Source organism: Coptis chinensis, chromosome 4 (genome assembly GCF_015680905.1).
Source record: "Coptis chinensis isolate HL-2020 chromosome 4, ASM1568090v1, whole genome shotgun sequence".
NCBI lineage: Eukaryota > Viridiplantae > Streptophyta > Magnoliopsida > Ranunculales > Ranunculaceae > Coptis > Coptis chinensis.
In genome coordinates, this window is record NC_141459.1 from 1,263,350 (window position 1) to 1,284,840 (window position 21,491).

General features: G+C 36.7%; 4 protein-coding genes across 6 annotated transcripts; 2 read left to right on the top strand and 2 right to left on the bottom strand.

Moving 5' to 3' along the window:
• Nucleotides 1–1,124: 1,124 nt before the first annotated feature.
• Nucleotides 1,125–7,248, top strand: LOC147501046 (long chain acyl-CoA synthetase 9, chloroplastic-like). The gene is made up of 12 exons (XM_086606083.1): nucleotides 1,125–1,507; nucleotides 1,806–2,286; nucleotides 2,779–2,859; nucleotides 3,055–3,327; nucleotides 3,924–4,055; nucleotides 4,151–4,324; nucleotides 4,413–4,642; nucleotides 5,132–5,249; nucleotides 5,853–5,984; nucleotides 6,092–6,226; nucleotides 6,301–6,507; nucleotides 6,815–7,248. The coding sequence occupies exons 2-12, from the start codon at nucleotides 1,840–1,842 to the stop codon at nucleotides 6,980–6,982; spliced, it is 2,097 nt and encodes a 698-aa protein (XP_086462209.1). The 5' UTR covers nucleotides 1,125–1,507; nucleotides 1,806–1,839; the 3' UTR covers nucleotides 6,983–7,248.
• A 3,115-nt stretch (nucleotides 7,249–10,363) lies between these two features.
• Nucleotides 10,364–12,399, top strand: LOC147501047 (uncharacterized). The gene is made up of 2 exons (XM_086603760.1): nucleotides 10,364–10,798; nucleotides 11,792–12,399. The coding sequence occupies exons 1-2, from the start codon at nucleotides 10,522–10,524 to the stop codon at nucleotides 12,112–12,114; spliced, it is 600 nt and encodes a 199-aa protein (XP_086459886.1). The 5' UTR covers nucleotides 10,364–10,521; the 3' UTR covers nucleotides 12,115–12,399.
• Nucleotides 12,400–13,247: 848 nt separating this feature from the next.
• Nucleotides 13,248–17,285, bottom strand: LOC147501048 (magnesium transporter MRS2-F-like). 3 transcript variants are annotated; one of them, XM_086606084.1, is made up of 6 exons: nucleotides 16,855–17,285; nucleotides 16,569–16,763; nucleotides 15,358–15,486; nucleotides 15,116–15,258; nucleotides 14,275–14,404; nucleotides 13,248–13,746 (listed from the first exon to the last, which is right to left on the bottom strand). In XM_086606084.1, the coding sequence occupies exons 1-6, from the start codon at nucleotides 17,227–17,229 to the stop codon at nucleotides 13,462–13,464; spliced, it is 1,257 nt and encodes a 418-aa protein (XP_086462210.1). In that variant the 5' UTR covers nucleotides 17,230–17,285; the 3' UTR covers nucleotides 13,248–13,461. The 3 variants fall into 3 exon arrangements, with proteins under 3 accessions (XP_086462210.1, XP_086462211.1, XP_086462212.1); XM_086606085.1 differs by having other exon boundaries at nucleotides 17,144–17,274; XM_086606086.1 differs by lacking the exons at nucleotides 13,248–13,746; nucleotides 14,275–14,404 and adding an exon at nucleotides 14,574–14,716.
• A 1,747-nt stretch (nucleotides 17,286–19,032) lies between these two features.
• Nucleotides 19,033–20,786, bottom strand: LOC147501049 (uncharacterized protein At4g08330, chloroplastic). The gene is made up of 2 exons (XM_086606089.1): nucleotides 20,554–20,786; nucleotides 19,033–19,811 (listed from the first exon to the last, which is right to left on the bottom strand). Exons 1-2 carry the CDS (start codon nucleotides 20,637–20,639, stop codon nucleotides 19,415–19,417), a joined length of 483 nt encoding a protein of 160 aa, XP_086462215.1. The 5' UTR covers nucleotides 20,640–20,786; the 3' UTR covers nucleotides 19,033–19,414.
• Nucleotides 20,787–21,491: the final 705 nt, after the last annotated feature.

Genomic DNA, 21,491 nt, shown 5'->3' on the forward strand with positions numbered 1-21,491 from the left:
TTCCGATATATATTCACCGAATATTGAATTCTTTTTTTTCCGATATAAAACTTTATATCGCCGATATAATCGATATATCCGATATATATTGGTTTATTTTTTGACTATTTTTTAATATAAATCTGATATTTCTAATATATTTATGATATTTTCTATATTATATTTTCGATATTTCCGATATTTTAAATAGTTTGGACTAGTCACCAAAAAAATAGATATATCCGATATATATTGGTTTTTGAATACACTGATATATTTATCGATATTTTGGGCCTTGGTTTCTAGTGAGTGTTTACCAATGTTTAAATCTGAGCCAAACAAAATCCTGTCTTATTATTTCCCCAAGCTGATTCTTTCTCATTCTAGGGCCTCTTGTTTTATACAAACACTGGCATCCTTTCCCATCACATGAATTTATGCGAATGTTATTCACTTGCCATATTTTTCCCAATCAAGTATGAGAAAAGTACCTTTCCAGTCACCTATATCTGTGGTTGTAAGCATTTATTTAAAATTCTCTTTGGTCCCACAGTAATCACAAAACACACGCTCGGTCAGACAAGCTGCATGACAACAACAATGAACATGAACGTGTTGGTCATGCCTCTGCTGCAAAGACCAGTATAGTATATGGCAGTCATGTGGAAGAAACGCCGAGGAGGGAGAGAGCCGAGGGCTCAAATGCGCCATCCAATATATCGTATGTTTTATATCTTTATACAAGTTTTATATATAAACGGTTTAAAAACAGTATTAAATTTTGGAATCCGATATTTCTAACATTTCGGGTCGGATAGCTGAAAATATAATATATATCGGCGATTTTTCTAAATCGACCGATATTTTCGGCCTAGATAGATCAAGTAATAAAAGTACCTTTCCAGCCATCTATATCTGTGGTTGTGCTCATTTATTTAAAATTCTGTTTTCCCAGATGGAATCACCCACCTGCTTACTCAGACAATTGCATGAGGACAACAATGAACATGAACGTTCAGGTGCCTGACGCACTTTAGTGCATATTTATATATATATAATGTGGTTTAACCAAAAAAAAAAATATGGCAGTCATATACTATTTGGAATGAGTTTCCTGACACTGATCTGTTTCCAATGTAAGATCCATGACAATTATTAGTTGAAGCATGAAAAACTTGTTTAATTAAAGTGTAAGCAATAAGTAATTTCATTATGCTAGAGACAAATAAGCGTGGGGTTTAACGTTGAAGTGAAGGAGTTAGATAGATAGTAGAACACAAAGAGACAAGTGGCAATAATTAACGTGGGGAACTAGAGTTAGATAGCTAACCCAGTTGCACGAGTGTTGGTGAGAAAATAGTAACAATAATAATAAAAATAAAAAATTTTGTTGAGAAAACAAGTCTTCTGAAACTCCAACTGTGAAACTCTTGGTTCTCTCCGCCCACTTTCTCTTTCTCTTTCTCTTTCATATATAACCAAAAAATATATTTCTCCCACTACTTGTCATTATTTTTCTTTGTTAAAGGTACGTTTCATGTTTTTTTTTTTTTCTAGTTTCGTTTTCTGAATTGTGCTGTATGTATCTATGTATGTATGTATTTATGTATGTTGATCCACTGATTAAGCTCTCTCGAACGCCATGCAAAAGTATGTTTTACATGTATACGTGGTTGTTTAATCATACGTGCTCATGTTTGTTGTTGTTACTGTTAGTGTGTAAATCAGCTCAGCATGTTATATTACCATGATTTGATTTGGATCCATCATCCGCCTTTTGGGCTATCAATTGCTTCTTTATAATAAGTGGAAAAAATTGGTGGCAGGGGAGAGCGTAGAGGTGAAACGTGATATTAGAAAATGAATCCTTATCTGCTTGGAATTTTTGCACCTATTGTAATGTCTATTCTGTTTCGGAATGCAAAGAATGGAAAGAAACGAGGGTTGCCCGTTGAAGTTGATGGGGAACCTGGGTATGCAATTCGTAACTATCGGTTTCTTAAGCCTGTGGAATCTGCATGGGAAGGTATCACAACACTTGCGGAATTGTTCGAGCAGTCATGTAAGCTGTACCCTAGTAAGCACTTACTTGGTACTCGGGAATTGATTGCTCGAGAGGTGGAAGTGAGTGAGGATGGAAGGTCCTTTGAAAAGTTTCATCTGGGAAACTATGAGTGGCTAAGTTATGGTGAAGCTTTTGAAGCAGTGTGTGGCTTTTCGTCTGGTTTAGTGCAGCTTGGACATGGAAAAGAAGAACGTGTTGCAATCTTTGCTGATACACGAGCAGAGTGGCTTATTGCACTGCAGGTAGCTAGCTTACGTTGCATTTACTATCCTCTGTATTCCCACTTGTATTATGGAGAGTTGTTCTTCTTGTCCTAGCAACACTTTCAATGTGGCATTATTGTCTTCAGAGAAAAGAAAATGTGAAAATGCTGAACCAGTTGGTAATATGGCCTATAGTACCCAAAAAAGTAGTAAATATACAAATATTTTTTTGTAAAGTTCTGATGAGTTGAGTAATTATTTTAAATTGTCTTAATCAATTTACCATGTAGAAAGTTTATCTTTGTCATATTCCTGCATATTAACAAGTTTTTGCTGCTTTATGGAGTTTATGCTAATTTCCTTGCATGTACCACATCTTTGTTTTCTCAAGTATAAAGGTCCAATGGTATTCTAGGATAGTTGGTATTTACAGAAGATATTGCACTCTTATACTCTTGAGGCTAATGTTTAAGTTTTCATTAAATCAAGTTACATTATGTTGATAAAGCTAGTATTTTGTTTTTGAACCAGGGATGCTTCAGGCGTAATATCACTGTTGTGACAATATATTCATCACTTGGAGAGGAGGCTCTTGCTTACTCATTAAATGAGGTATCATCTCTCTTCCTTTTTCTGCCTTGGGGTCTTGATTTTTATGCTGATAGTTGCAGAAACAATATCTCACAACATTATATTGTTGCTTTGAAATAAAATAAAAACTTATCAGTAAATTCTTCAAACTTAGTTAATATAAATAAGAACATCAGTTCTTGACACCTAATTACTTATTTTGATCTGGTTCTCTAGACAGAAGTTTCAACAGTGATCTGCGGCCGCAAGGAACTAAAGAAGCTTATTGACATAAACGGGCAGCTTGACTCAGTGAAACGTGTGATTTATATAGATGACGATGGCATATCATCTGAAGTCTCATTGGCTGAAAGGAACACTAACTGGAAAGTTACTTCGTTTGCTGAGGTGGAGAAAGTTGGCCGAGAAAATCCATCTGACTCTGATATGCCTGTTTCAGCAGATATCGCAGTTATAATGTATACAAGTGGGAGTACTGGACTGCCTAAGGTCAGGACAAGTAAATAATGAGGATTTCCTTAACTCCTATACTTTATCTGTATCAGAATCCCTTCGTTGCTACTCTAGCGAATGAAATTGTATATAGTAAAGAAAAGCAAAAAATGTTAGGTTGATAAACTTGCAAGTCTCCACACAAAATAATCCAACGAGTCTTTCTGGTAAAGCCAAAACCTCTACAGTGACTTTTCGCCAAAAAGGCCAATATTTCCCCAACTCTCTACTGGTTTTCCACCCAAATCCTTTTTACAAAAACTTGAAAACCACTTCGCCCAACATATTTCGAAGCTCGTTACCAAAACTCCCAAGCGGCGTCCTGTTCATGTTTCATGTATTTTGGATTTCATACTGTATCTTGTTTCTGCAAACAGGTTTTATCTCATGATAGCATCTAACCTGTTGATAGTATTTGTAACCGATTATATACTTCTGAATGAGTGAATGCCATGTTAGTACCTTAGGGGATCGATTTCTAATTTTTAAGCACGCATAGTGTGAATCTTATATGTTTTATGTATCTCGATAGTGTATACTGTATACATTAAATATATCTTGATACTATTCTATAATTTATTCACTTTCTTTAGGGAGTAATGATGAACCATAGAAATGTTCTTGCTGTGGTTTCTGCTGTCATGACGATTGTTCCGGGCCTTGGAAGCAAGGATGTTTACTTGGCATATCTACCGCTCGCACATATACTCGAATTAGCAGCTGAGGTATGAAGCAGTTTTCAGATTTGAAACTAGGGGCATTAAACAGTTACAAACTTCATCTTTTCTATCTTTAATTTATCTTAATATATGTATTGTAGAATGTAGTAGTTGCAGTTGGAGGTTCCATTGGATATGGATCTCCCTTGACTCTGACCGATACGTCAAACAAGATAAAAAGGGGTACAAAGGGTGATGCTTCACAATTAGGGCCAACTGTGATGACTGCTGTACCTGCCATTCTTGATCGCGTTCGCGATGGTGTCAGGAAGAAAGTTAGTGATTTTAATTCAGAATTTGTTGATGTTGTTATTGTTGTTACCATTTCTCCTGTATGCTCATTCATTGTTTCTAACATTTCAGGTAGATGCAAAAGGTGGACTAGCCAAGAGACTATTTGATTTCGCATTTGGTCGGAGGTTGTCAGCAATGAATGGAAGTTGGTTTGGGGCATGGGGCTTAGAGAAGATTCTGTGGAACTTTCTTGTTTTCAGAAAGGTTAGAGCAATTCTAGGAGGTCGTGTCCGTTTCCTGCTGTCTGGCGGGGCTCCTCTCTCTGGTGATACCCAAAGATTCATCAACATATGTCTTGGGTTAGTATGATTTTAGTGACTCGTTTACCTTCACATTGAAAAGAAATTTGGACTTATTTATTGTAAATGATTGTTTTGCGGATAATTTGAAAGGTATATTTGTAGTACGGTCACTTCTGAGGGGACCAACAGGTTGGAAGACGGCCTTAACCTAAAAATCATTTGCCTTCTTTCTTTTAAGAGACCAAATCATAGCTGCAAGGTGTTTCTGCATCACTTGTAAATTACAACAAGGCTAAGCAATTTCAACGTTATTCTCCTTAGTTGGGCACCGCTAATATTATTTTGTTTAAATGATACAAGCAATTACAGAACTTACCGTATTAGGATAGAGAAAAGCAAATAATTGTAGGTCTTTAGGGTTTGTTCCCGAGTAATGTCAATGAGACTTTCTACTGCATAGATTAGCCAATAAGCCATGTGAAGGAAAAGAATAGTCTTTGCTGATGTTGTTATCCTTTTATTTTAACACTGACATTTTCATTTCAGGGCCCCAATTGGGCAAGGGTATGGTCTCACTGAAACTTGTGCTGGTGGGACGTTTTCCGAGTATGATGATATGTCTGTTGGTCGTGTTGGTGCACCACTACCTTGTTCTTTCATTAAGGTTGTCTTTGGAACTATTTATTGACCTTTCATATGCGTATACTTACACTTGATGATTAATGATAATGTGCTCAATGGAGTTGTCTTTTGCTATATAACTAGTGTCTTAAATTTTCTATTTTTTTTTTATTTTTTGATCAGCAAGCGAGGTTCTATTTTCACATATGTACTAGTATAATCCTTCAAAATCATTATTCGGAAGATCTACAAAATGGAATTTTAATTTCCCTATCCGATTACTGTCTGATCGCTTTGCTTTTTACACTTCTAGTTTAGTGGAACTCTCTCTTGTCATTTAGTTTCACATTACAGGCTTATGTTGAACTTCAATCCTTTTTGACCTATCTTCTCTCTCTTGCTGGTAGCAATCATTTATTTGTATGTTTCTCCAAGTGTCACACGAGTCTGTTGTGCTATACCTTCATCTCTAAGCTGAGCTACTTCTAGATTAGACTAGTAATAGCTGATGTCTTTGTGCCCCAAAATATACATCTTTTTAATTGTCTGCCTACAGGATGATTGTTCTTATTAAGTGATTGTTTTGTCGCCTATCATATCAAGTTAGACTTTGCAAGTAATGTGGTATCAATTTTTTCTATTTCAGTTGATTGATTGGGCTGAAGGTGGGTATTTGACTACAGATTCACCAATGCCTCGAGGTGAAATACTTGTTGGTGGACCAAATGTCACAGTAGGTTATTTCAAAAACGAGGAAAAAACTAAAGAAGTATACAAGGTACAGTCTAAATGTGTTTTGAATCTCAAATTAGGTCGTCTGACCACCCAGAAGTCAATTTTTGGTGTTGAGGCTTGTGAAATGACTCTGGTTTTGTGCTTGAAAAGGTTGACGAGAGAGGAATGAGGTGGTTTTACACTGGCGACATAGGGAGATTTCACTCTGATGGTTGTCTTGAAATAATTGATCGCAAAAAAGATATTGTGAAACTTCAACATGGAGAGTATGTCTCGCTTGGAAAGGTAAATGTTGTATTCTGTGATTCTGCCTGGATCCTGTTCGATTGCATTTAATACAAATCAATTTCCCCCTTCAGGTGGAAGCTGCTCTAAGTGAGTGCCCCTATGTCGACAACATCATGATGCATGCTGATCCATTCCATAGTTACTGTGTGGCTATTGTGGTGGCTTCCCAGCACGCGCTTGAAGATTGGGCGGAGAAGAATGGCATTACTTTTACTGATTTTTCAGAGTTATGTAAGAAAAAAGAAACTTTGAAGGAAGTTCTTGGATCACTTATGAAGGTTTGCACACAATCTTGACTTTCCATTTTAATCTCTGTTACACTGATGTTAGAGCTCGTAACAATCGTAAACTCTTGATACTTTAAATGATTTTTTAAAGTCTAAGAGCACGCCACAAGTTTTTCAGTGCTAAAAGTATGATATCAATTTTTATTTACTGTAAAAATTCATTATGATCACTTTTTTTTCCAAAGTAAAATACTCTAGATTCTCTGTTTACTCATACACTGTTTTCTACACATGCATGTTGTGTTCTACCTACTTGTTTCACTTAGTTTGTATATTGGTACTCTGCCTTCTTCACCAGGTTGGAAAGAAGGTGCGCTTGGAGAAATTTGAGATACCTGCTAAGATCAAATTGCTTCCAAATGCATGGACTCCTGAATCTGGTCTGGTTACTGCTGCTCTAAAGCTCAAGAGAGAAGCCATTAGGAAGGAATTTTCCGAAGACCTCTCTAAGCTATATACATCTTGAGAAGTTAGGTTTGTCATTGCATTGGATTTTTTGTTAGGAGCTTCTGTATCTTTTTTCCTTGTAAATGTAGTTAGCAATGGTTGTTGAACATGGGCAATATCCATTTCTTTCTTGATCTACTGCAGCCTCTCCCCCAAGACAAATTATTTTCTCTTTTTTGTTTTTGTTTTTACGAAAATATCGTGTTACCACAACTGTTACAATGAGAAACTAATTATTTTATGCGGAATGTCAGCTGTTAGCAGTCGATCAGCTTCCTTTGACAATATTTTTCTTTAAATATCGTGAATTGTGTTGATAAAAAGTAGTAATATTTATTCCTAAAGCTTCTCAAAGAACCCATGCCTGCATAAGGAGTTGTAGTACTTAGAACGGTTGAACTGTCTGCTAGCAGTGATGGAAGAGTCCCATAAAACCCACTGTGTACTGTATTTCTATCATCTACTTCCATGTTGTGTAATAAGCATAAGCAACGGCAACAACTGGAAGGTGTGATAAAATGTAAGAGCTTGACATTTATTGGGGAAAAGATCACAAAATTTGCTAAGTGTAGCTTTTGCAATTGCAGTGGACGCTGATAATAGCAAGACCTTAAATATCTTTTCTTTGAATTCACCTCCGAATGGGCATATTTCTAGTGAAACATTTCTTAAATTTTAACACAGGGATTTACTTTGGTTCAAAATATAAAAAATAAGCATATGGCCTCCCCTGGAGATTTCTCCTTACAAAGCTTGAACTACGAGGCTGGTAAGAAAAGTTGGAAACTTGGAATACTACATATGCTTGACGAGTTCGCCAGCTTTCAATTGTTCCCAAAGGAATTGAGGGTGTTACAGTAGTAGTTACCAGTTCTGTAAGTATTGGTAATTGTCGAGAAATGCTTTGGTGTCATGACCATGGCACTCATGCATCTTTTTAAGAGCATATCCAGTGAACTGGCTAAAGTTAGAGAGCAAATTAGTGTATAACCGTATAAGCATACTATCTATACCGAGTATGCCAAACTTCACGTGCGATGTAGGTGGACCAAGGGGAAATAAAGCAGAGTCCTCATAGAGGTGGTATTGTGGTAACGAGCCATGAGACTACTTGGGTGGAAACATCAAATCTTGTTTTATTGCTTATCCCATGTCTTGTTTTATTGTTCAACCCTTGTTGCTTGGGTAGTAAGCAACAACCTCTATGTATGGTACATAGTTTTCTTTGGTAGTAAAAAGAAACAACCCTTGATTAGGGTGATACCGTGATAGAAATCTCATTTCCAAATCTACAGTAATTCTGTGGAGTCATTCTGATAACGATAAACTACCATTGTGATTCATTTTGTAGACAGAAGACATATGCATTCACATATAGACAGAGGGACAACCACTAATTTTGGTTGCCTGCTGAGCAAAAATGTAGGCAGAACTGAGATGTCGGCTATTCAATACCATTTCTTCCAACAAAGATTATCTCTTGATCCATTATTTGAGATCTTGAATAGTCTTTCACAAAATTGAATATTATTCATTAATTGCTCAAAACCTCATGGCCCCATACTTCACCCTAGAGCTTGCCCATCAAAAGGCTAAAGCCAAAGGACCTTTGAACTTAGCCTGCCTATTAAAAAAAATGGCCTTTAAACTTGGAGAAAACTGCACCATAAGGTGCCCCACATCCCACTTGTTCCCTGATGTGAACACGACTAGAAGGCCAACCCAAGTTGAAATGTTCCCCCCTTTTCCATGTGAAGGCTTGATTCATCACATCTCTCTGATGTGCAAATGGACCACATTTTCAAACTTTCCCTTTTCTCATTTAATAGGGTCCCTTCAAAATTTGTTCTGATATAGTATTACCTTCAAGGATATAAATAACTCAAAATCCTTAACATTTGGTAGGAATTGGAACTTACACGTACTAGTCTAAATACAGCTTAAAATATGACATTGGAAATCGACAAAGAATGTGAAACTTTATGCTTTAGTTGTTAGTACTTAGTGTACATGATATCATATATATATAAAAATAAGATGCATTATCTAAACTCGAATAGAAAAAAATAAATAGAAAGTGTACAGATTATAGTAATGCCTAGAGCTTCCTTCCTCTATGTTAACAGTACAGAGAAGACAATAGTCAAGGTAAGGGCTCTTAATCGATCTGTAATCCACTAAGGAAAATACATTATAAATTAATTTAAGTACTACGGTTATGTTCCTTGAGGTGGAAACTTTGGGCCTATTAAGTTTCAACAGATCTTCGACTTGTCATTTGGAATCAAGTTGGTCATTACCACAAGCATCATCTGCTTTTCCGAATTTCCAAGGAAAGTTTCAACTCCATCTGGGATAGTTTCTTATGTTGGTACCATTTTTATTGCTACCATTTGACGGTTACTGAAAAGAGTGGTGTGCATGTGTGTGTGTTTTTTATGATTTTTTTCATACTAAAACGTACAGGTATACAACTTATGAGCTGATATTAGTGTCTAGATCCGCATTATATTGTCAGGCAGGATAAGGATGATTGGGTATATCCCTAACTCCCCTAAGTCCCTAACTTGCATAAGCTCTGATCCTAAACAAAAGAAAAACCAATGGTACCTGCAGCGACAACCCCTTAGAACATTTTTAATGGTGAAACCAAATAAAAAAAACACCAAACCGAGTCGATTTGGTGTTTGGTCTGATGTTGTATCAAACGTATGATTGCGGTGTTCAATAAACTGTGCGGTTTTGCAAAAGTTGCGTGGGCTTGTGGGCTGTTGTGGGCTTCTCTGGCACGGTTGTCAAAAAGCAGCGTTGGCTTCAAAACAACGTGGGCTTTGGGCTAAACTGTACAACGCAGTATTTTAAAAGTCGCACGGTGTTTCAAACACTGCATAGGTTTTGGACTAAACTGTGGGCTTTCTGGCGCAATGTATCAAAAGCTACGTTGGCTATTCTAGCACAGTTTATCCAAAACAACATAGTTTGGTGTTGAATCTTTAATGTCTAGGCTGAAGATATTTAGTGTTTGTTTAATTTGGTCCAAAAATTTGGTGTTTTTGAGGTCTCACTATTAAGATGATATTTGGTGCACCTTTGAACGTGGCAAACCAAACACCATCTGCTCATGCAGTGGTTCATCCATCCATACCCACATAAAAACTTCATGCAAATCAAACAAGTCCTAATCGGACACTAATCTAGCTAGGTTAGCTACGATAAATTAGTAGGCCAACCGTAAGGTAAAAGTCAGTACATCAAACAACAGTTAAAGGTGATTAAATGACATATGCACACCTGTCAGTACATTTTTTCTTTGTTGCCATATAGTCCCTTAATGACATACATTCCTTTAGGCACTAATTATTATAAATCCTGATCAATAAGTTGGCAAGTCACAAGTGACAAGTTGGGATATATGATGTCGGGGAGGGAGGGGATTGCACCATGTGTCTCTAACGTCGAAAGTCTAAACCTATATTTGCTTACAATCTACTCACTTTGCTTTGCTTTCACTCACCTCTTCTTAAACCTTCCATCTTCTTGTAAGAAACCAGCAATAATATGAACCAGTATGGCGAAGAACACCCATTTTGCTATTTCCATCCAAAGGAAAACCTTGTGGGCGTATGTGCCCATTGCTTGAAAGAGAGACTTCTCATCTTGGCTTCAAAACAAGGGCACCTTCCCTTGCCTAAAGACACAAGAAGCACATACAATGTTCTCTACAGGAAATCCACACTTAACATCCCAAAGATTTTCGCATTAGGCTCTTTTCTTCATCGGCCGCCTCCAACTAAATCCAAAGATTTCGACCAAGATACATCGACCAGCCAAGAAGGTATGTATGTAAATCTGACTTAATATTTTATATTCTGTCAAACATGATGAAATCCAAGAATATGATCATAGATCCATAGCATTATATTGTATAGACTTAGTGGTGCATAGCAAGGATTATGTAACTGCGCAAGTACCACCAGACTAACAGCAAGGGTTGTCTGTAGACCTGAAAGAATTTATGCTCCTCCCCTAACCACAAAACTTATGCATTATGAGAACTGAGAAGGTCTTCTTCTGTCCAAGCAAGTTTCTTTTTTTTCCGATAAACTTCTGTCCAAGTTTCTTCATACATAGCTTTTTTGTAAGCATAGGTCTAACTGTGACCAAGTAAAGTTTTTCGATAATCAACTGATTCTATTTTAAATCATGAGAGAGTGAAACATTTTGCAAATATTGGCGATATATATAATTGAAAAGTACAGATGAAGCAAATAGGATTACCAATGAACACTCTTACATTGATTTGGATCTTATATGACCGACATACTCTTGTAAGTAATCATGTCAACTTTTCGTTTAAGGTTATTTCTGCTGTACGTCAGAATTCGCCATTTACAATATAAAGAACACTTTCTTCAGATACTAATTAAGATCCAAAATGACTGCACATGGCACTTAACGTACAAGTGAATCTTGAATTCTTGATATAGTCAAGGAGAAGTCTTGAAACTTGCAATTAGATACGCGGAATTATATTTGATTTTTACACACCTCAATGACTAGTTGTAATCATGATACCAGTGAATGTCTTTGTGCCCACAACGCCCAAACCGAGATTTGGTCTAAATGCGAAATACAAATACTTGGCTTTGAGGATTGCCTTACTCTTAACTGTTAACACTTACACCCTACGCGCGTTCTGGTCAAAATGTAATGCGAAAATAATCTATATAATACAATATACTAGCAAAAAGAGTCATGTTAACTCAAATACGTGTGCATTCCGTTAGTTAATTGTTGATTGAAAATCTCTTTTTTTGAACTCATGCAGATTCTTTTATATCAATCAAGTTTGAGGACAATGGTATCGTTTCATGGGACAAGGGTGCTAATACTAAGGTTTCAATTGGGCCCTTAAACAAGTCAATTACTCACAAATCAAGCATTGGGACGACTAAAACTGTTGTGGAGCATGTGAAAGCACACTCCTCGCCGCTGTGGTGGCGAAAGCGTATTGGCCAACTTTTCCAATTGGTGAGATGGAAGAAGTCCAGCAAGGCCAACGTGTGCCATGTGGGCAGTAAAGTGGGTGGGGTTAAAGTGAGGAGGGGCTGGATAAGGACACTGACCAAGAAGAAGAGGACCATGGAATAAAGGGTGTGTGTTACAGAAAGGGATATGTGCTCAGCCTTCCCCCCCACCTTCCTTTGTGTTGAATCTAACATGATTGTAAAGCTATACATTATTGAGAGAGGGGGGTGAGTCAAAAAGAGCTCCTGTTACTTTACAGTTTGTTTTTGTTTGCTCTTTTGGAGCATTTCTAATAGACCTTTTGGTTGACCTTATTTCTTTATTGGCTCCCTGTTAATGGCTGTATTAGAAGAAGAACAATTGAATTGAAATGCACAACCTAGTTGCCAAGCTTTTGAAATCCTAAAACTTACATAGTTACATGTAATAACGTAAATCTAAATCCTATATGATCCTCTTGGGAGCACATACCATGGTCCTTTGAAAAGGAATATACAAGCAAAACTCTAATAAAAAAAACTGTACAATAAAACAGGTTGCCATTAGGGTGGAATTCAAGCTAATCGAGCCAAGTTTCATTAAGCTAAGCTCAGCTCGTTTATTTAAACAAGTTTTAATATAGGTTCAAACTTAGCTCATATAACAATATGAACAAGTTTAAACGAGCCGAGCCTGAGCCAAACCCAAATAGCTCGGCTATTGTACACATGGTATTTGAGCTTATTGAGCCGGGCTTCATCTGCTCGTTTATTAAGCGAGCTATAATATGGACTCAAAACTTGGCTCATTTAGTTAAATGACTAAATTTGAGCCAAGCTTAAACGGCCAAACCAGAACTACTCGGCTCAAATTCCACCCCTAGTTGCAATGAGGAGTTGAAATTTTCCAAATTAAAAAAATGTCTTAAAGGATCATACCAGTGTTCTTTTAATCAGAATTTACTTTAAATCGTTTTATATTACAATCGACATAGGAAGGGAACATGTACAAGCACAAGCACTTAAGTTCCAATAATTGCAGAGGTTCATGTGCTAACGTGGAAAAGAGTCTTAAAGTGATTATTTAGATGAACACGGGAGACTCACAAGTAATACCCTCTGGTATGGAAAGAGAGTACGTGGGATATCAAAATCTTGTGGCTTCAAGTACGTTCTAACTAATATGCAGACGCATAGTAAAACAGGCAAACAGCACACATCCGAAAAGAGCAGTTATATAGTCGACTTTCAGTGCCATCTAAACAATAAACAAACAGATTTACGACAACCATTCAAAGGTTAATTAGAGTCATATTTGAAACAAAATAATCGTCATAGTAAAAATATTAAAAAAAAAAAAAATGAAAAAACTACTCTCTTTCTCTATGCAGTTAATCTTTCACAGCTTCATCTGTACAAACACAACTTTTTAGTGACCGAGACCAACAAGCTGAAATTATAGGGGAAAAAAGTCCACAGTGAACCTTATTTATCATCCCAAAAGTCCTCCTATTTTACCAAAATAAATGGCTATGATATACAAAATCAGACAACCTCCAACGGTACCAAAGGTAGTCTCCCAAAACTTTGCATGAGGGGTACCATCTGCAAATATATCGATTGTAATGTTCATTCCAAATATACCCACAACCACGATCCCCGCATTCAACAATAGATTTGCAGTACTAAGCAAAACTCCCATTTGCAGAAGTTGATTTTGTTTGTCATCCAGCATGATATTAATATAGTCCTCTGTGTCATCCACGTATTCCCTCATCTAACAGATAAAGATTACAATAAGAAATATACTAGAATCAGAATCACTTAAAAAAAAATCCATGGCTTATTTCAAGATAGTCAGACACCCGAAGTTAACAACAACCAAATCAGTGATCAGTCGAGAGTATATCTATTCTGTAACAGTTAGCAGAATTTTGAAAATAAGACCAGCATGTTAGAAACAAAAGTGAAACTCCTGAACTCTTTGAAACCCTGTACGACCTCAATTTATTCTGGGTGGTAATATTTGCATTCACCTTATTTCTCACTTAAAGGTGTGTGTGTGCGCACTGTGGACATAAGAGTGCCTAATGCCCCAAGGGACTGAAGAATATCTCCAGCTCTCAAATGGGTGTTAAAGACTTTGTACATTGGAAATATTCTCTAATGAAAAATTATCTTCACACATTCCACAGTTAATACTTAAATATCTTGGGTCTCAACACTAAAACGGAAAAAGGTCAAGAACTGAATAGAGGCAGTGCAAAGAAGAAACGGCAGTGGATAAGAATGAAGCGTGACATACAGTTGATAGTTTGTTCAAAGTTCCTTCTATTTGTGCAAAATACGCTTCTAACAGCATCTCCAATTCCTCGATGTTTGGCTTAAAAACCGTCACGTTCCCATTGCTTTTGTTACTCCTTAATTCATCGTCACTGCAAGTGAAAGTGTAAGAAATATTGTTAACACTTAGTACATAAGCACACAATTTTGATTAAGGAAGCTAAACGAGAAAAGTTGTACAAATTTGATTGCCAAACACATTCATAAACCATGTTAGTAAACTCACTAAACTGTAGGTCTGTATGTGACAGTTCACAGTACCATTGGTGGAGACAGTGTAATAGCAGTATGATCATTATGTTGTGTCGGTGGACAAAGAGGGCATGGTGATGTTTCCTATTTTCACGCGTCACATCCAGTAGATCCTACCTGATTCAGAGGTCCTGATGCTTATCTAGGGCAAGCTAAAACAACAAAATGCAACATGAGACCAAAGTACAATAAGAAGAAATGAAAGTAGCATCCTGACACCAAAAGCTTATCCTGCTAAGCCACATACAGAAAAACAGACACTAGAAGGGATGGTTGTAAGTGTTAAAGGCTAACAAAAATTTAACATCGTATGAAAAAGGTAGTCCTAGGTCTCATTTCATCCTGTGGCTCATACAAGGAAGGTGGAAACTGATCAAGTTTGTCTTCTAGATTTCAAGTCCACTTTGGTTTCGTTCAAGATGCAAGCACACATCCCTTCTGAATACCAGCCACAATCGTGGATGAAGCCAAAGCCATTAATGCCTCTTTGTTGTGGATAGCGCTACAAGACTAAGATGCATTTTGAAAACAAGAATGATTTCTGAACATACCTTTCATCATCTAAATCAGAGGCATCATCATCTATTTCATCTTTTGAAGCAATTTCTTCAGATTGTTGTTGTAGCTTATCTGTCAAATACATCTCAGCCATATCCATATCATCGTCCAATAGATTTTCAAGTTCATCTCTCACCTGAGAACACACAAGTACAATAAGAAGAAAAAATAAAATAAAATAAAAATAAGATTATTCAGATCACAACCTCGTCAAAATCAAAAATATCACTCTCACCTTCTGGACGCGCCCAAATAAAGCAACAAGACGACTCTTTATAAGTCTAACACGCTGGAGATTGAGAGTACTGATTTTAGAGGTCAACTCATCTAAAGCTGGGTACGCTTCTTGTTCCAATGTTGATGTCTGCTTCAGATAAACAAGCAGAAGTTAAAAGGACAAGTGTGAGAAAAACAAAAGAATTCAAAGGTGTTCCCTAGGAATCACAAGACTTATTTGAAAATCCAAAAATCATTGTCTAAACTCTGAGACTCTGATACAAGTTCCTCAGCCAACCGAATATTGCATTATATAATACAGGTTAGTATGAGTGTATGACACATGAAAACTTGAAAAATAACATATTGGAAAACAGAGTCTTAATTGTTTCTGACTGCCTATCAATGCGTACTGATAGTCAATTTGTCCAATTTCATGTGTCAAATATGTTAGTGAACCCGACATCCCTAAAATGCACTTGATTTGAAGAACAAACAAACTGGAAAATCAACTAAAAATAAATATGGAACGCATATTAAAGTGGAATGCCTAAAAGGCCAAACACAAGAAAAAAAAATTTATCAGAGTTTAACCAAATCTACTAAAACTAGGATTTTGTGCGATTTCATCCGAGTTCCAAAATAATTCCAAGTATATGAAATTGCACTCGAGCAAACGTTGGCCAAACACTCCAGGCCCAACTTAAAATGAGTTTACATGTAAGAAATTAAAAAGTTTTAGTATAACAATATCTCCTTCTAAGATCATACTACCCCTAGAGAAGTTAAAATTTTAAAATATTTGCTTAAGTATCTTTAGAAAATCTTATGTTGGTCTGTGCTTTGATTCTCTCTGATGTTTTATGAACCGGAAATGCAAGGAGGAAACTGTTCTTCTCAGTAAGGCTGTTGTATACAAGTTGAAAAAAAAAATCTTAAAGATTTATTTTCCTAAAGTTACTTGCTAAAGCAGGATTTTACCCCTTGGATCCATCAGTTCTTGGATTTCGTAATGAAGAGTGTTATCCAAACATGCCATAAGAACCATAAGAAGACCAGAGAAGTTGGAATGGTTCGATTTCATTAAAAAGATTCAGTTGAAAAGTGTTCAATTCTTTGACATTTAAACCGTTCAAAATGTAAAAATGCTGCAATAAAGGGGAAATGGAATTCTTAAAGAATTGACTATGACACTAGACGGCTAAATTGCTGATAAGCCAAAATATATACCTCAGTCTCAAGGCGCCTGCAAGATGATTCGAGGCAAACTTCAAGTGCTTTAAACTCAAAAGGTAACATCTTTGAACCACCAGCTTTGCTTATATCAATCCCATCTCTAGGACTACTGTTATCATCAGCCACGTTAGTTCTCTCCAATGCAGCCCTTTCCATGTTCTCCAAGTCAGTATAGCTTCCCTCGGTCGCCTTGATACAAAAAAAAACACATACTTAATTCAATCTCCAAACAAGTCTACCAATCTACAACATTCTATCAATTTATCAATGCTTAAATTACCATAGGGCGAGTGCCATTAGAACTAGAAACGCGACGTTCAAGATCATGAACGAAAGGTGCAACTGAAGGATCTTTGGAATTAAGTAGTAAAACTTCAGTAGCTGTTATGATTGCTTTTATATCTTCCATATTAACAACAATAGCTCTTTCTCTACCTAGTATTGTTGATGGATATAAAAGTAAAGGATCAAGAATTCTAAGATCACGTGCTGGTAATCCAGTTCTCCTCATAATTGAATGTTTTCCTACTTCTTCAAAATGTGAATTTCCTGAATCTGATATTACTAACCATGTTCTTTTTGTTTTCGTTGTTGCTTTTCGCCTTTGTTGTTGCGGCGGCGTTACTACTGCCGCTGCTGATGATGTTGTTCTCATGATTATTTTTCTGGGTTTTGTGGAAATTTATTTTTTCATGGGAAGAAAAATTATGGTTAACAATAAATAATATAATATCATATTTGGTATTAATTAGGCATTTTTTCAATGCGCCAAAAGTCAAATGCACTCGATGTGCACCAATCTACACCACTCGTCTACTCTCAATGAAAAAAATGTCAAATCAAAGGCAATAAATTGTGCTCGTTGAGTCTAGTCAATGTGATGCACGTTGAAGAAGCGTTCTTTAAATAAATAATAATATGTTATTATTATTATTATTATTATTATTGTTCCGATGACTTTTTTTGGAATTAGTTAAGTTTGTTTAAAAACTGTTTTCTGTTTGGCGGGAATATTATACGTAGACGGTTAGATGGATTATGACATCACCAAATCCGTTAAGATTCGTACGGAAGTTTTTCACTGACGTCGGAAATTTTTTGTTTTTTTTTAGTATTCTGAATTTTTCAAGAAATTTGCAAGATGCCAAAATATCGAGATATGGAGATATATGGACACCTGAAATCTCATTTTATATACACTGAAATTATGAATAATCAATACCAAGATTAAGACACAAACAATGTTAATGAAACTATTTAACCATCAATCAATGAAAGTAGTAATAATTGGGCTTGAATCGAAATAGAATTTGTCACGGTTGAGTTGCCGCACTTGAATCTACATTGTCTCGCGTGCAGAAACTAAGCACTATTTCTGCATTTTGAGCGCTTTTTGGAATTGAGAATGGCTCAAATAGCATCCTCGAGGTATTTGTCATGCAACTTCCTTATATTTTGAATCAAAACAACCTCGACTACGTTGTTCTTCTCTGCTGTTTTGTTGCTGGCTGGGTGACACGCATCTTCTTCTTGTTTCACCAATGCAATCCCTTCGTCCGTATTGTGCTGTTTGGGAACACTACTAGAAAAGGAGTCCAAGCCAGGTGATATGTTGCCTAAACGCCGCTTAAACGTCCTTGAGAGAACCTTCACAAATCACAATGTCATATTCCCGGTGGGTGGCATGTACCTTGGAGAACGCCGTCTTGCACTCTATACAACATGTTCTTTCCGCTGCTAGAATGCAAGTAATGAGAAACCCTGTCCTTCTGTTGTCTCAAACACATTTGAATCTTCAACATGTACTCTGGACAGGAATCTTCTTCAATCCACTTAGTGCCCTTTCCATCATAATTAGCAGAAGTATCAGCAAGAGAGGCCACTTCAAAGTCGTTTGCATAGCAATATATCCATTACCCCCATTCCAAGTTCAATGAAGATATCCAAAACGTTCTTCAACAATGCAACATGTATTCACTGTGTGTTTCTGGGATAGATGGCAAAACCTTCGCAGTGATATATTCAACGAAGGCCTTTCTGTATTGGTCCTAGTGATCTTCAAACTGATCATTAGGAGCTTTTTCTCGCCTCCCAAATTGTCACAATTTTTATTTTCTATTGTATGATGAAATTGCCTCGAGGGGTCAAAAACCATCTCCATCCTTCTGCCCCACTTATAAAAACACCCCTCTCCCAGTCTCAATGGATTGCTTATTAGCCTTGTATTTAACCTCTTCTGTCATTCTGTAGGTACCACATCCCACATGAAAACTGAAGAGTTCATGCTGCATGCTTATATCTGTATATGCTTAAAAATTGAAGGACAAAACTCCCCGGCATGTTCATCAATGCCCAATCCTTGCCATTTATCAAAACTTCAATTCCAACATTAGGCTTAAAACCTACATATACTTAAATATTCTAGTATGAAACCAAGAATACAAGAAAACAACAGTGGTTCATTCTCGAAGGACTCATTTGATTAAGAGTATGCATAAAGTAAAACTGAAGAACCTGACTTAAATATCTGTACAAGAGTTCAATACACACTAATAATAAAATTATCGTATATATAAGCAAACCTGACCAATCATGACTATAGCCTTGTGTGTTCACTGTACTTGATGTCAATGAGTGCACAAGCAATCTCGACAACAATTATTCGTGCAAGTACATGAACGCTTGAACATATGGCTAACTGATCTTCATTAGGATGCTGCTTTGCACAAGAAACTGTCTGCATAATCCACTGCAAGCTAGAATCAATTGTTTACACTTATGTGCTTGGACATAAGATCGCACGATTCATCAAGACAGTAACAGAGACCTGCTCATGCAACTTACATAAAAAGAGGAAGACCTGATTCATCAGATGAAGGCTGTAGAGCTCGGATTTTGACATCATACTTTCTACGAGTGGATCTTGTGTTTCCAACAGTTGAATCTGAGACATCTGATCCAACACAGTCCAAAGATGTATTATCCTCGTAGGTCGTACCCACAAGGTTCCCACATTTACGGCAGAGCAGTTTGGTTCTTCGTCTGAAAAACCCCCATGAATTTTTGGAAACATAGTATGGTATGCATTGCAACTCGTCTACCTGAGTAAATCTATTCTCATCAATAGAGAAGAAAGATATAATCCCTCGTTTCATTGATTTCCCGTACTTGGAACTAATAGTTGAGGTATTCCGGTTAGAAGAGCTTAGGTTCAATGCATAGCCACAAGAGCCACAACTGCATCACGCACATAAATTATATTCAGAAAACGAAAAGCATAGCACACAACTCTAGTTACTTACTTATTTCTATCTTAACAAATATTGGCCAAGAAAGAAAAAGAAACAAGGCACGAAATAGCTAGTGCTCACAGATGTAAGTGTGTAACCATGTCACTGGAGACGCTCCCACACTTTAAAAGTGACATGGACAACTCAGTTTGTGATTAAGATACTGTTTTTAGGACAGAGTTTTGGAGAAACCCAAGATGAATGTGTTTTATGAAAAATTAAGCTGGGGTTAAGGCAGACCCCCACCTGTTATATTGGAAAAGGTTAAACCTTACAAGCCTCCCTAAGAGACACTTCAATATCGACAGGCTTCAAGCCAAACAATACTAGCTATGGCAGGTGCTGACTAGCAAAGTCGGTAAAACCTTTGGGTGGTGATGATATCAGAGGTCTGGGGATCGAACCCCGCCAGCATCAAAGAGTTACTGATCTCATTTAAAACAGGCTTGCCAATCAAAAACAAAAAAAACACTAGCTATGCTACAATCGAACCTAAGAAAGTGGAGATAGCATTAAATGGCCTATATATGCAACTCAATAACTGTGAGTAGGCCAACCAATAAACACAAGTGATTCTTATGAATTCTCAAACTAATCACAATTTCTTACCAATTAAAGCTACTATTCTACTATACATCAGATCGAACGGTTAAAAATAAAGGATCTTTAAGAAACTAAGAATTAGGTACCTGTAATTGACATCTCTTATGGACTGAGAATAAGATAACGGGTTATCATGATGAGTTCCGTTACGAAAACTATCCTGGATATACATCTACTCCTTTCTAACTGCCACGGAGGAGAGGTTTGACGATAACGAGATTTGTGATTTTTTTAAGGTTTTGGTTTTGATAAAGTCACACGAACTGTCGAAGAGATGTCTTTTGGAGTTAAAACTTAAAAGCGTTATTTTCTCAACTGAACTAGGCGCGGCCTAGATTCTGTCGTTTCGTGATAACGTGGAGTGTAACTGTGTGGTCGATTGATTGGGAAACAACGTATTGGTCCACGTGTTGGGATTTGTTTCATTTGATTGTGGGTCTGGACGTACACTGTTTACTGCTAGATACTGGTAGGTGCAGATTACAATAATAATATTTTAATGCTGAGTGTCTGAGATCATGGTCGACTTCATCAGTTGATTCAGTTCATCTCCAGTACTATTTTAGCCCAATAGTACTCCGATAAATCATAGCCCTCTATTTCGGACTTCGGAATATAATAGTCCAACAAATATGCCCAAAAATAGTGCAAGTAACAGATCCTGCTAATTTTGTCAAGAAACTACTCACCTAAGAGCATTTCCAATGTAGGTGGATATGGTGGGAATATAACAATATTCACTTTCAAATGGTTCAAATTTTTTGCCCAATGCAAAGGTGAATATTAAGGTGACTATTTTTTCTCAAAATTGAGGGAGAAATCTTCAACCGGGATTTTATTTGTTTTGTAAACTTTTGGACGGGATGTTGAATTTATAAAATAGACGTGTGTTTTTTAAAAAAAAGATGGTTTTTTTGGACCGGATGTTGGATTCTATCACATCCAATTCGACCAATTTTTTTTGATTTTTTTTTAAACTTTGGATATCCGAGATGTTTCATTCCAAATTAAAAAATATCATATA

Bases quoted from the DNA above. Each gene is read 5' to 3' on its own strand.
- LOC147501046 (XM_086606083.1), top strand. From the start codon at position 1,840: ATGAATCCTTATCTGCTTGGAATTTTTGCACCTATTGTAATGTCTATT. The intron at 4,056-4,150 runs GTATGAAGCAGT...TATGTATTGTAG, and splicing joins TACTCGAATTAGCAGCTGAG to AATGTAGTAGTTGCAGTTGG. The intron at 4,643-5,131 runs GTTAGTATGATT...TTTTCATTTCAG, and splicing joins TTCATCAACATATGTCTTGG to GGCCCCAATTGGGCAAGGGT.
- LOC147501047 (XM_086603760.1), top strand. From the start codon at position 10,522: ATGAACCAGTATGGCGAAGAACACCCATTTTGCTATTTCCATCCAAAG. The intron at 10,799-11,791 runs GTATGTATGTAA...GAACTCATGCAG, and splicing joins TACATCGACCAGCCAAGAAG to ATTCTTTTATATCAATCAAG.
- LOC147501048 (XM_086606084.1), bottom strand. From the start codon at position 17,229: ATGAGAACAACATCATCAGCAGCGGCAGTAGTAACGCCGCCGCAACAA. The intron at 15,259-15,357 runs GTGAGAGTGATA...GTGTGTTCTCAG, and splicing joins TATTTGGGCGCGTCCAGAAG to GTGAGAGATGAACTTGAAAA. The intron at 14,405-15,115 runs GTATGTTCAGAA...TTTCACTTGCAG, and splicing joins TCTGATTTAGATGATGAAAG to TGACGATGAATTAAGGAGTA.
- LOC147501049 (XM_086606089.1), bottom strand. From the start codon at position 20,639: ATGTATATCCAGGATAGTTTTCGTAACGGAACTCATCATGATAACCCG. The intron at 19,812-20,553 runs GTACCTAATTCT...TGCGTGATGCAG, and splicing joins ATAAGAGATGTCAATTACAG to TTGTGGCTCTTGTGGCTATG.